At 40.0% G+C, this 15,111-nt stretch overlaps 1 protein-coding gene across 1 annotated transcript in view; it reads right to left on the bottom strand.

The window, feature by feature from the left end:
* Window positions 1-4,845: 4,845 nt before the first annotated feature.
* Window positions 4,846-15,111, bottom strand: part of NGFR (nerve growth factor receptor) — a 108,397-nt gene continuing 98,131 nt past the window's right edge. The window contains exon 6 of the mRNA XM_063959860.1: window positions 4,846-10,132. Within this exon, the coding sequence (XP_063815930.1) occupies window positions 9,834-10,132 (299 nt within the window). The 3' untranslated portion in view covers window positions 4,846-9,833. The remainder of the gene's footprint in view (window positions 10,133-15,111) is intronic.

The following is a 15,111-nucleotide window of genomic DNA, read 5'->3' as shown; positions in this document are numbered from 1 at the left end:
CCCGCGGCTCTGTCCCCGCTCTCCCCAGGCTGTAGAAAGGTAAGTGAAAGTTTTCTTTCACTATACCTTTCCAGCGATTCGTCAGGGAGGCTTGCACCTAACCCACCAGCTGTTGCTAGGTGGCAATCCTATTCTCTAGAACAAAGAGAGTTTGCAGGTCATAGATTCCTGCAAACTAGTGTTTCTTCATCATGTGCGGGTGAACGGAACCATGGGACGCATGGCAAAACTTAGGTAAACTCCATTGCCTGGTGTGGTTATTTTGAGTGCTGCTGCTGGTGGATGGTATATATGTATTTTACACATTTCACAGTTGTTAAAACAACTAACACATGCCAATGGCAGTTAAATATGGTTAAGGGTTACCCTAAAAATGAGTTTTTTCCCCCCAAATATTTCCAGAACATTTATTTTTTCAAGTAGCAGTCTGTAAACCAAAAATAGAGTAACACACTTACAATGTAACAATCAAACAGGTTAACATAACAATACTTTTAGAGATTTATTAACATGACTTACTGTACATATGCGGTACTGGCAGATGATCTACTCTCTAACCCCCCCGCCCGCCCTTGTAGTTACCACATATTTAGATATTAAAGGGACGACCGGCTCATCGCTGTATGCCTCAGTATTGCTCAGATCTTCCCTGTCTTGAGTTAGTGCAATATTCTGAAGCATACGGCATGCATTTACAATGTCACCCACTTATGCAGAGTCATGTCACCATCTGATTTATCCAGGGTCATAAAGCATAACACCACCTGATTTATCCAGACACCCGAACCTGCTCTTCAATAGGCCAAAGTTGCATTCTCTCATATTCAGGGTGGCTATGTACAGCAAGCCTCATTGTATTTATGATTAGCGGGGCCTTGTGGCGTCATAAGCCAGGATTGGCACCCATATCCTGAATCACCTGAAAAAGAAAAATTTTAAGCATTGTTAATGTAACATACTTCAGTTTGACTGTCAAGCAACACTAACAGGTAGTCGTTTAAATAACTCATAGATGATGCCCAGGTGTATTCATTTTTAACAGCAAAATGACACAAAACCCTGGTGCTGCTTACTAAACAGGAAATTTGGCAAGATCTACAGATTAACTGTAAAACCGTGGATCTTTAGGGTCCTTGAGTACAAAAACTTGCACATCATAGATCACCTACACATTGAGGTAGTGGAAGTGAATGTGATGCCTATTGACAATCACTTTATCCCTCTAGTGTGTCGCTCTCAGTTCAGTATGAGCACAATCAACGGATTCCAGGACATTAGGAAATCCTGGGAGCCTATAGAAGCAACCATAAGGTTCTGCCACACTCATTCATGACTGGGGAAAGATATATACTGTATGTACTCCATATTTTTTGAAAGCACATAACACAAGCTAACACCCTACAGCTGGCAGACTGAATGAGCATATTACCAGTAAGTGTGGCCAAGGCACTATATAGTTACTACTAGATAACATTTTAAAATCATATCTCACCTGCTCATAATATACAGTACATGCAGGAGGTTTGTGTAATTCAGATCAAAAATGGAGAACCACCTCCTGATCTGAGAGGACATCCAGGGCTATCCGGGATCGATAGGGATGGCTGGCACATTGGCGGAAGTACCAGCGGTGCAGCCCAAGCCGGCAGCATTACAATGAGTCATGATATGCCGCCCAACAAGGCATTGTTTCATGTGCCGAAAAGGGGGGGGGGGCATTGTTTCAAGTGAATGTTGATGAGTTAGGTCATCACCTTTTAACCTTTTAAGTTGGACTCGGCACTGCAGCTGTGTCTGGGAGTGGCTTCTGAGTCTGCTCTGCTAGTCGTGCGCACACTGGATGCTGGTAGGAAGGGATGGCGTGGGAGCTCTGAAATAAATCAGATGTGTCTGTGTGTGGAGTGAAGTCTGACTGCTGTGGATGTAGTGGAGCAGCCTTAGTAGCCAGCAACAGGCAGCCAGACCAGCTGCCACCATAGCAAAGTATGTACTAAGCCTTGGAGTGTGATAAAGTGGAGAGAGGTAAACTACCAACCAATCAGTTCCTAACTGTCATTTTTAATCACAGCTTGTAACATGGCAGTTAGGAGATGATTGGATGGTACTTTCTCTCTCTCCACAGCTTAGTACAGACCACCCTTAACCACTTTAGTGGTATGCCCGGAATCTTCCTGGGTCAGCTGCACTGCCAGCGCTGGCCACCATGGAAGATTTCTGGGCTACTTCTAAATTCCCTGGGGAACGCCAGCGCTGATTGCACAACGCCCAGGAATCAGCATAAACCATTGCAGTGTTAAGTCCGCCCCCCGGGCTCCTATTGGCCGGGGGGCGGACGTAACTGTGTAATGGTTTATGCAAGGCAGCCGGGAATCAGCGCTAACGCTGGCGACCCCCCGCCAATTTAAAAAGACACCCTGGGAGGTGTGTTTTAAAAAAAAAAAAACACCCACCACTGAAAGGGTTAACGTGAGGGGCCCAGTCAGATACATTTAGTGTTAGAATTAACAGCCATAGCCATAGAGAAGTGAACTGGGCTCAGGTCAGGTTTATATGTAGGCTTTACATGCGCTGTAATAGGCCACATATACTGTATGTGATAACAGGGCTCATGCTGATTCTCAATAATCTTGCTAGGCTCGTGGTCATCTACTGCATGGAGAGTTATTCTGGCAAGTTTCTATTACATCCTGCGAGTTGCATGTTTAACTTAACAAACATCTGGAGGGGGTGTTATGTCGCAGTGAGAAATGTGGTGAAATTCTGGTTAGTTTGCATCTACTGACATTCTGTTACATATGGAAACTTCAACCTCACCGAAAACAAACTGGAAACTCACCAGTCAACCAAACTCGTCGTGACCTATTACATTTACCCAACATAGTTTATGTACAGTAATACACAGTGTATAATCAGTGGCACCGAGAGGGGGGCGGGTACTCTTTATCCGGGCCCAGGACTATTGGCCAGGTCCCGCTGCCCCCCTACCAACTTTCCTGTTGCAAAAAGCTGCACAGGAAAGGGACTGCCGTTGCAGCACTTGCTCTCCCCAGCCCAGCACATGCTGGTGTGTGCTGAGCTGGGGAGAGAGGCAGCGGCAGCCTGTCCTCTCTATCTCCCTCTGTGGGTGTAGGAGCGAGCGATCGCATCCTGCACCCCGCCGCCCTGGACACCAGCGCTCCCCACCCTGGACACCGGTTTCCCCGAGTGGAGCATGGACGCACGGAACATCATTTATTTTTTCATGGAAGGGGTCTGGTCACGCCCCCTCCCTGTACTAGGACCCACCAGAACTGTCAGCGCCCCTGTGTATATTCAGCCACAGAGCTGCAGTAATACACAGTGTAATTGTACGGTCAGCCACAGAGCTGCAAATTAGACAAAAAGGGGCAGGGGTAATTGATATATCTTTAAATGACACCTAGGCAGGTATTGCATGTTTCTATTTTATTCTTTATTCTTCTTTTTATTTTTATAATAAAATACCACCAAACCACTAAAGATTTATTTGTGTACTGCTATGTACTTGTGAGTGGTTTATCGGGAAGGGAGGGAACATAGGGCCTTATTCAGGTATGTTAGCAAACCTAAAAAGCAAACAGTCGGGCAAAACCATGTTGCACTGCAGAGGGGCAGATGTAACATGTGCAGAGAGAGTTAGATTTGGGTGTGGTGTGTTCAAACTGAAATCTAAATTGCAGTGTAAAAATTAAGCAGCCAGTATTTACCCTGCACAGAAACAATATAACCCACCCAAACCTAAATCTCACCTGCAGTGCAACATGCTTTTTTGTTTTGCTAACAAACCTTAATAACCCCCACAGTCCATAAGACCCATACAATAGGCCACAGACTTTCCCCATGGTGAACCCTACTGTGCACTTCTACTGGAAAGAAGAGGAAGGCTTACATTATGTAGTGGAACAACCAAAATACAAGATACACTTGAGGAGCAAACAGTATCAGTTACTAGTGATCCTGGTTATCTAATAAAATAACCCCAAAAGCAGGTAAGCAAGTCCTACAAAAGTAAAATAGTAGAAAAAGCAGACATTTTCTTGCCTGCTAGCATTCGTTTAAGTGACACTTTATATGTAAACAAAGTAATATATTTAAATAAGATCCCACCCTGAGAGACTATTGCAACCCCTACACTTATTCCCCTTTTGTTTTTTGTATCTCCCAACATTTAGAAATGGGTGAATATTAGGCTACATACCCATCTGTCCATTCTGGGATCAGTATGAAATACAGAGGGTCGGTATGCCAGCCGTCAGTATTCAGACAGCGGCATCCCGGCCGTCAGAATGCCGGTAGCAGGGCGAACGATGAGAGTCCCTTTGCGGGCTCGCTGCGCTCACCACGCAGCCGGCTCATGGCTCGCTGCGTTCGCCACAGGTCCTATTGACACTCTGAGAGTGTCGTGGATACCCACGAGTGGGAATAGCCCCTGTGAGCTGGGATTCCGGCTGGCGGCATTGTCAGTAGTTGGGATTCCAGCGTCAGTAACCTGACCGCTGGAATCCCGACTGCCGGCAATTTAACTGCACCCCGTCCATTCCATAGCATTTTATATTACAGCAGACCAAATCATTTTACAATGTGCCCTTTGCCAGAAAATTGAGACTGTCTTATAAAAATTGGATCTTTCTATAGCTAGGTAACCATCATTAATATGTGTACACACATACATACAAACATACACACACACACACACACACACACACACACACACACAAACAAACACGCACACAACCAAATTTTCATAGCAATAAAAAAATTAAATAAAATCACACAATGAAGCAAATAAGCACCCATTGATCCTAAATATAAAAACCAAACAAGGCATTTGTTCTGTAATAATTATAATGTTCACTGTAATTGTCAGTCAAATTATTTTACATGGGGTTGGTGGTAGGGAAGCGAGGGTACAGGTTTATCACAGAATAAAACATCAAATATTTACAGTTTAACAAAACCAACGCAGAAAACGGCCGAACAATAACAAAAATATTAACAAAAAAAGAAAATCCAACATTTTTATATATTTATATAAAAAGTGCTCTAAAAAATTATTTTTTTTAAAATAGCAAAAATGTTGCAATTAGGATTTGTTACAGAAAACAATATATATACAGTAAAATAAAGGCACATTATTTGTCATTTTAAATAATGGTAATTAATTAGGCCTTCCACATGACCTCTGACCTTGCAGATTGGGTGGGAAAGGTTATGACCTCTGGCTAAGTGCTTTGGCTGATACCGCTGATTGTAACTTCAGAATCAGGCAGATCAATCAATTGAATGCTCCCTTTGCTTATTTTAATGATCTTTAAATGTTTACCACCAGAAGCTACAAATATTTCAGACAACATTCGGAACCTTTGCTGATTAGCTTTGGGAACTCTCAATGCACCTCCTCTAGTGCCCAATTTTCAGTTGAAGCAGAATAATACATATAGCAAAAGGATTCAAAAATCCAGCCCTAAAGCTTTGTATTACAGTGCAAATTATTATTTAGCAGAGCTATTTTTCAGGAATTCCTAAAATGACATGTGTGATTAATCAGATATTTCCTTACAATCTGCATGGTTGAGAGAGCCAGAGGACTGTTTTTGGGAAATGTAAGGTTGTACAAACTTAGTATAAGACATAGGAATCAGGGGTATTAATTATCAGGATAAGTAGGAAAGATTATACAAAGCAGTTATATGGCTTATGCTCAACGTCCATTTTTCATTTTAAAAGAGCTGTTTGATACAGATTTCTTATTTTACATGGCATTTAACACAGTACCTTATATAAGTATAACATCCACAGTGTTTAGGTATGTATATCCCAGAATACCAGGCCCGATGAAGACATTTGACAATACAAGATTAAGGGGCAATTTATTTTCACCCTTGAAAACCAGTTGGAGACAGCAGTTTTCCCATGATTTATTTATCCCTACTATTTATTTACCAACAGCAAACTGAAAGTATATATAACAGATTTCTCCTAAGTAATGCAGCATACAGCACTTCCCAGTGCTCCAGTAATCTCCAAATGATCAATGTCCATAAAGCAACCTTTTGCTAATCCCCCAATATCTATGATATCTTGAGATGGTGTTAGCCATTGCAGGCAAAGAGCTACAAGTTAGCATTTTTATCTGAAGGGGGATCTTTAGATCCATCTCCAGTACACTACATTTGCACATACTTGGCCCAGTCAGAGGGAAAGAAAACAGCTTACGAGCAGGGTTTTCAACAGGGATCCAAAACACTTGAGGGTGGCTTTGCCAAAAGCAAAACACCCACAATTCTACCTACCTACTGTATAGCAACCGTCTTTGCCTTCCTGCCGAAGGAACTGTTTCCTTTACTCTCATTGGTTGGTTTAAAAAGTGAAGCCATTTACAATGTGCCCCCAGTATTGTATTTGCCTATGATATATGTTGCTATAACTATATTTGACTGATAAAGGAAACTTATGGCATGAATTTGTGTTCTCTGGTTTCTAAAACTATCAATGGATATTTAATAGAGAAGCGTTCTATATGGAAGGTTAAGAAAAAAGTGTTCAAACGTATGGGAACTTCAATATTTTACATACAGCAGAATAAATAGGGGGAATTCAATTAGCCCAAATAATTTAACAGGGGTGGCAAAGGGGGTAGCCTCAAGCTATTCAATGATGACCCTTTCTCTTGCCTGTTTTTGGGCATTAACCCATAGAATCCAGGATAAGTTCCCGGACCTATGTGTTAACACTGCCGTGGCTACTAAAAATAGGCTATTTAGTAATTTGTTTGTTTTTTAAATCCCCATTACGTACAGCCTGTGGGGTGACTTTGGGACAATTGAATAGCCCCTGGGGTATCAATTAGCCCGAGGTAATTTACTGCGGCTAACTGAATTCCCCCCATAGTGGTGGTGGGGATTTATATTACAGGTAGGAATGTAAAAGGCAAGTTAATACATTAACTGAGTGCTCATTAACTGTTAGTAACTCTACTGATTGTTCATGTGGTTGCCCTCAACTAGTCTTTTCTCTTGGTTCAACGATTCCCTTAATGTTGCTTCTAGCACAGTTGTAAAGGGAATTGGGCCTTACACTTTCTAATTATTGCTTCATATGTGGGAACAAAATGGCCAGTGATTCCGATTACAATCCTTTTTTCAGAGTTTCACTGGGAATGCCTGAATATGCCATCACAGTGTCAATGTGATGTTTATTTGGTGAATCACATTGACTGCGTTATCCTATTGTTTTGCCCGACCAACAGGCAACCAAAGGTGACACAGATGATACCGCTCCGGCTGAATGAATGGCTGTGCCAATAACATACATGTCACTATACAATCACTTACAGTATCATTATGTTTAGAACTACAGTACAAGCAGTATATAGACTGATAGTAGCGCTGCTACATTATGTATACATTTAATGTTTTTCATCCTCAGGAAGAGTTACCAACTTCCCCAAAACATGAAACAGAAAACTATAGTCCTTTAAGTCTGTGTTATGATAAAACAGATGACCTGTGATAAAACATGAATAAGAACTTGTGCCCAGAAAATGTGTGTTGTTGCCCACAACAATCAGAAACTGCAATTTGTTTCAAGTGCATTTTATAAAATTAAAATCTAATGTTTATTTGGTTGATACGGGTAACTGGCTTATTAATTTCCACCGGTTTTCATGAATGTTCCATAGTGTCCTCTATATCTGTGTTCATTAACAGGTCAGACAGTGAATTACCCTGTTATCTGTAATATTGCTCACTAGTATCTGGTCAGCTCTTTGTATAGATCGTGCTATATCTGTCCATTTTATCCCTGAGTGTGTCACAGGCTGGAAGTAGTTAAGATGGCTGTCTATGGACTTCCTATCAGACCCAGGCTGTAATTTGCATACATGTGGTTCACACTAAGTTATTCTGTGTCTGACAGTGACTTTTTTTTTGGTACATGTGCATCTAATGTGCACCGATATACAATTGTGTACAAACGTGTTGGTGTAGTGTGTTAATAACATGTCAGAAGCTTGTAGTTTAAAGGCAACAAAAATAATCTGTATGTAAGTAAGCCATGAATCCCATAGTCTACAAAACATTGAGTCATATTTGCTTGTAATAAAATTGTACATAAGGGTTCAAGACTGTATATTAGCAAACTGCCAACGATATGTTCGTTTTTAACTGGTTAAATAAAATTTGCATTGGAACTGTACATTGATTCTGCATATTACCGTAAATGTAAACTTAGACTGTATATTGTGTTGTTGGTAAAAGCTCTTGTTACAGGTGATTGTCATTTTAACACTTGGCAGTGAAACAAATTTGCTTTGTGTAGGCGACATCAAATATTGGTCTACTTATTAGTGACTGGATGAACGTTTAAATGCTTTGTATTTGACATCTACTGTATAAAACATCTATATTGGTCCACGTAAAATGTTTATGTATTTAAACAGAACTGTACACTATTTTTATTAAATGACATAAAGTATTGATGATTCAATGCGCATCTTAATGCCTAGTCAGACGTTCGTACACCCATTTTTAACACATGGTCCTTTGAGTTGAGGAGTAGCTCCTAGACATTAATCTGAATGACTCTGTTTATGGGAAAACTTGACATGTCTAATGAATATATGAAGTCATTTCTGTGCATGTGACCCAAAGTTGGTATGTGTATGGTTTCTATATGGTTGCATGTTTGACATTCTCTACTGTGAAGAAACCAGTGAAGACAGTATGTTATTTCTCAATATGTGACACATATTCAAGCTTTGCTAAATACATAATAATATATTAATTGTACCCAGTACCTACACGTAGTAATAACAGCCAATGGTTGTTAGAATGCAGATTATCATATAGAATTCACTAAAGATGGGAGACACAAATTTCCTTATGCTTCAATGATGTCATCAGTTCCTAGTGAGTTGCTAGGCAGTATTATCATGACTATTGGTTGAACCCACAAAATGGCTGTCATCACTGTATATAGGAAGGGGCAATTTATTACCTACAGTTTTCACCGCAAGAGTAAAGCTCTGGCTTTTGCTCCCAGAGCTATATAATTATTAGTAATTTTCATGGCGTGGTAAACCCATGGCAATGTGCATTAACCCATATATTCTGCGTTAAGTGGCCAGAATCTATGGGTAACCCCATGTGTTAAGTCCCAGAGGGTGCATTAAATGCAGATTTTTCCTCGCAGGTCATGGGGCTCCATACGTGGGGACGCAGCACTTAATTGAATCTGCCCCTATGTGTAAGAATGTTAAGGAGTATTTAAAATAATCAAAATTAGGAAGCAATTTGTGGGTTGAATATGCTGTGTGTGACACAACCTTCCAAACATGGTGATTCTAGTGCCACAATACCCTGATCCTGCATCAACAGTCAGAAAGCTCCCATAGATTATACAGGGTGGCAGCCACATGGGTCTCTAGTCAAGGCCTATAACACAAAAGGAAAATCTAGAATATATATTTAAAAAATGAATGAATGAATGAATAATGAGGGAGGTGTGTGCACCTTTCAATTCTCAAAACAATGTCTGAACATCCACAGTTCACGATTCCTTATTTTAAAGTCTTATGGTCCATCACAGTGAGAAACCTGGAGATACAGGACATGAGAGGTCCATAGAGAAGATTACACACCACAATACTGAAAATAATGCTTCAGTGCAGTTGGATTGTCCGTTAATACTGGGTAAAAGGGAGAGGTTTGGGGATTTCAGGGATGAGGGGCAAACTTTCCTTCACATCTCGAGCGAGATGTTCTGTTGAGTTATTTCAACACGAAACATCTACCTTCTGTCCCACTACATCTTGATTACACTGGTGAGGTAGCAGTAGAGTCGCTGTACAAGCTCTGGGCGATGTCCTCCCTCTGAATTTTGCGAAGAGCTGTATATAGAGCATCGGTAGTAGCACTGTCCTTGCTGGACCAATCAGAAAGCAGCGCTCGTACTGGGCACTCCTCTCTAGTAAAAGAGTCTATGAGCTCATCTTGATAGCCGAGTTCTCCAGCCAGACACTTCCAAGTTTGATCCAAGGAACCAGTGAGAAGTTTTTCCACCTCTTCTTGTTTATGTGGTGATAGGTTGTTGAATAAGTGAAGGTCATTTTTCCCTAGAGAAAGAATTAGATGGTATTACACATTAACCTCTTGAGATAAATAGAGTTTAGCCACTGCTTAACTGAATGAGTAGTCCCAGTAGTAAACAATGTTAACTGTGAAAGACTGAAAAAAGTTTTATATTATACACAATTTAACATGTGGCACATTTTATGACACAGAGTCCATGGGGCATGGATACTTTCACAACAATGTGAACACTGTTCTGATCATGCTAAAAAGACCCCTGAATGTCTCTTCTGTCCAAAGACTGTACCATCTTTGGTCATTTGCATGCCATTGTTTGAAAACCAGGGTACGGGATAGGAGCTGCTCCTCACCTCTATGGTGCACCGGCGGCCACTAGATGGCAACCCATGGAGCAATTCAAGTGTTGCTCTGTTCGGGCACACACACACTTAACTTAGTATGACAGATATGACATATATTTATATATTATAAATTATATTTGTGCATGGATTTTACTCTGACATTTCAAAATCGCTTTCTCTATATACCTAATGAGTCAGCCTCCAGTGTGTACATATTGTTAACATTGCAAAGGCGCATTTGGCTTCAGAGTGCTCACAAATACTCACCTGAGCCAAATTAAAGCTGATAAGCATGACTGCAAAGTAAATAACTTATCTACTATAAAAAAGGCTTTAGAAATACTAATACAATTTTAATATATATTTTAATATATATATTTGTAATACAAATATTTATAATATAGAGGCTTTAATAGTGGCTGAGCAATATACACCCTCATAGCACTCATTGACTGCAATAAGTGTTAAACAACCCTCAGATTGGAGCACTCTCATGTGTTAAACAACCCTCTGATTGGAGCACTCTCATAATGAAAACCTACCGAGACTGCATAGAAGCTGCAGAAGAATCCTACTGAAATCTGTCTGTACTTCATGTAATTTGGAGCAGTATTTCATTGTTTAAAGTCTGTTGCTGTTTTGATGAGCAATCATATTGAAATAACTGGATTTTAACTGGATTGCAGTGGTTTACCACAAATTCCTCTATTTTGCTACAACACTATAATCAATATGTCCGCAGCTCCTCCTATGTGATCCAGGGCCAGCAAAGGATCTAAAAGCCAAATACAAACATGCAACACAGAAAAATCTTTTATAGTGTAGTAGATATTACAGGTTGAGTATCCCATATCCAAATATTCCGAAATATGGATTATTCCGAAATACGGACTTTTTTGTGTGAGAGTGAGATAGTGAAACCTTTGTTTTTTGATGGCTCAATGTACACAAACTTTGTTTAATATACAGTTATTAAAAATATTGTATTAAATGACCTTCAGGCTGTGTGTATAAGGTGTATATGAAACATAAATGAATTGTGTGAATGTACACACACTTTGTTTAATGCACAAAGTTATAAAAAATATTGGCTAAAATGACCTTCAGGCTGTGTATATAAGGTGTATATGAAACATAAATGCATTCTGTGCTTAGATTTAGGTCCCATCACCATGATATCTCATTATGGTATGCAATTATTCCAAAATACGGAAAAATCCCATATCCAAAATACCTCTGGTCCCAAGCATTTTGGATAAGGGATACTCAACCTGTATTAGAAATGGGAAGTTCTGTTTTGCTGTAAAATTAACAAACCCAAAACTGAGTCTTGGTTCGGGTCATTCTGCCAAGTTCTGACCTAAGAAACAGATCTTGCGGGTTTGGATGGCATGTAAGTCCATCCCTCGTGATTTCAGGTGCCATCTCACACTAAAATTGACTGGAAAGTTACTGATGTTAATAATACCCTAGGAACAACAAGTCCATAATGTTAGCTGTTTTTATCAGTTTTACAGAAATCCAGATCCAAAACCAAAACTGAAACAGAAACCAAAATACTTGAAGGTGGTTTTGCCAAAACCAAAACACAATGATGATTTAGAGGCAAAACCAAAACCAAACATGGGTGTCTGTGCATATCTTTAGATATTAATACAATGGATAGAGCAAAGTATCATTGGCGCTGGCTCCTCAAAGATGTATGATCAACCATTATTAGGGAAAAGTCACAGCCCAAAGTTTTCATTCAAACAAAATGGGGTGATATATTCAAATAGAGCCAATCTTGAGAAAGGTCTTTTAGGACCGAAATGCATTGTTTGGACGGAGGAGCTGTGCGTGGAAAGGAACCGGTGACTGCATGCTGATAAACCCATTGCGGTGGTGCCAGGCTATTCAGCCTAGGACTACATCTGCTAACTTTAATTAAGCTAGTCCACCGCAATAACAGGATATGGTGAGAGATTTTCTCCACTTGTTTATTTAAGCACAAGTCACTTTAATGGATAAAACCACCTAACCATGCACTGAGAAGTTTTTACATGTTTGTTGTTGTGAATTCACTACTTGTATGTATGTCAATAAATCTATTTTATATTTATACATATCTTTTGAGAATTGGTGTTTTTTCCCCCCGCTTTTTGAGTATTGCATCAAGGTAGCCGAGTCCTATTTACTGCGCAATTCTGAGATCCTACTATTTTTAATTCTTGTTTATCTTTAGATATTAGTAATGATAGAGATACCCAGTGTAATTCTGCATTCTTTAAATAAAAGCTTTATAAATTCTCTGAAATCATTCTCCACCTCTCATACAGACATGGCAATCTGTTTCTGCGATTAGAATCCAGCACCAAATGCAACCAAGAATGGCCCAAGGAACCATCCGATGCATTTCATTTAATGTCAACTTCCTCAAGATCAATGATGAAGAACTGAGGAAGTTGAGGTTCAACTAAATGGTTCCTGCCACTGTGCCACTAATAGCAGCCCCAACCTGAATAAGTTTGGACTAAGAATTGCAATCCGGGGAAGTTTAATGTGATATTCAATTGTTTTTTTTGTTTTTTTTTTATAAATCTACAATACCACAATAAGATGGGCCTTCTTGGGTGCATTTGGTGCTGGGGTCCTGGTTTGCAGAAACAGGTTGTTACATCAGTATGAGAGGTGGGAAAGAAGAACATACCTGGTAGTCATTAGTTTCGGATAAGATCTAAATATAAATCTAAAGTACACATAATTACACTGGTTCCCTTTAAAATTACAAATATCTGTAATTACTACACTATAAAGTTGTAGGTTCATTCATATATATATATATATATATATATATATATATATATACAGTATCTACAGGTCACCGGGAGCAGTGTGCGAGCATCCATGGCGTGGCCATAATTGTTGCCCCACAGCCTCTGGTTCCGTCTAGCAGAACATGCACCCTACAGTGTGTTGAGCCACCCAGAGTCTCCAGGCATCTCAACACTTATAACTGCCTGTTGCCCTGCCTTCATGTGACATTGCATTTGGGGGTTGCACAGGGCGCTGTATACACAGACATACACACACACACACACACACACACACACACACACACACACACACCGAGAAGCTATATACATTTGCAGTTATTGGTAGATGTTTTATATTTTTCTCAAGTTTTTCTAATAAACACACCTCTACCATTTAAAGGTTGTTAAGGCATACAGTATTAGTTGGTATTTTTTGGGCGTGACTTCTATTAGTATGAACTATAGGGCAGTCATTAATAGAGTGGTGTTTGCCTTAAGTGAGGCAACTCCTTTAAAACTTTTAGTGGCGAAAGAACTTGATTTTTTTGGAAAGAAAACATAAACAGGAACAATACATTACCATAAACTTAGTGCTGCTGTCTTAAGACAGAAATTTGTTGATGGAACTTAGATTAGATGCTAAGTGTATAAAAATTGTCTATATCTATAGTATATGTGTACATTGGGGGTCATTCCGAGTTGATTGCTCTCTAGCTATTTTTTGCAGTGCTGCGAACAGATAGTCGCCGCCTATAGGGGATTGTATTTTCGCTTTGCAAGCGTGCGATTGCATGTGCAGCGGAGCAATACAAAAAAGTTTTGTGCAGTTTCTGTGTAGCTCAGAACTTACTCAGCCGCTGCGATCACTTCAGCCTGTCAGGTCCCTGGAATTGACGTCAGCCACCCGCCCTGCAAACGCTTGGACACGCCTGTGTTTTTCCGAACACTTCCAGAAAACGGTCAGTTGACACCCACAAACGCCCTCTTCCTGTCAATCTCCTTGCGATCGGCTGTGCGAACGGATTCTTCGTTAAATCTATCGCTCAGCAATGATCCGCTTTGTACTCGTACGACGCGCCTGCGCATTGTGGTGCATATGCAGTTCTGACCTGATCGCAGTGAAAAATCCTAGCGTGCGATCAGGTCGGAATGACCCCCATTGTTAGATAGATTGAAAAGTAGACACATCTTTGATTGGTGTGCGGATTAAATAAATTGTTAAGCCTAGTTTATTTCTGCCACGTCATTTAAACGTGGCCTTGTTTAACACCTCAAATCCCAAGAAGCCTATAACACCGTACTGTTCAGTGTATAAAAGAAAATGTTATATGCTTTGTATCTCAAGGCTATAAAATGTGATAAAATGTTGGCATAAAATCAGTCTTTGAAATTTCTTGGACACCTACAAGGCAAAGCATATTAGAAATCCAGTATAAAAAGTGTTACAGTACATACTACAAGCCTCTACTTGCTGTGTTTCTTAGGGTGGCTCACAGCAAATAAAGTGATATATGGCTGCCACATAGCTGAATTCAGCAGAAAAGGTTCTCATAGCTCATTCAAAAGGTCATCCTGATGCAGTAATAGTCACATTGGATGTATTATATGTAAATTCAATAAAATATATAAGACCTGCTTAGACACAACTAAGTGCAATGTGTTTAGTTTTTACTGATGCAGTGGGGCAAGCATCCATAATGTTGTTGAGTGCTGAGAGGTTAAAAAGTAAACTCTAACCATCAGATCCTTAGTGGTGTTGTCATTTCCTTAATTATTATTAATATCCTTTATTTATTGGGTGCCGCAAATTCTACAGTGCGGAACAGTGGAGAAAAAGAGATTAGTACAAAGACAGAGGGACGACAT

Source organism: Pseudophryne corroboree, chromosome 3 (genome assembly GCF_028390025.1).
Source record: "Pseudophryne corroboree isolate aPseCor3 chromosome 3, aPseCor3.hap2, whole genome shotgun sequence".
NCBI classification, from domain to species: Eukaryota; Metazoa; Chordata; class Amphibia; order Anura; family Myobatrachidae; genus Pseudophryne; species Pseudophryne corroboree.
This window is presented reverse-complemented; position numbering and strand designations above follow the sequence as displayed.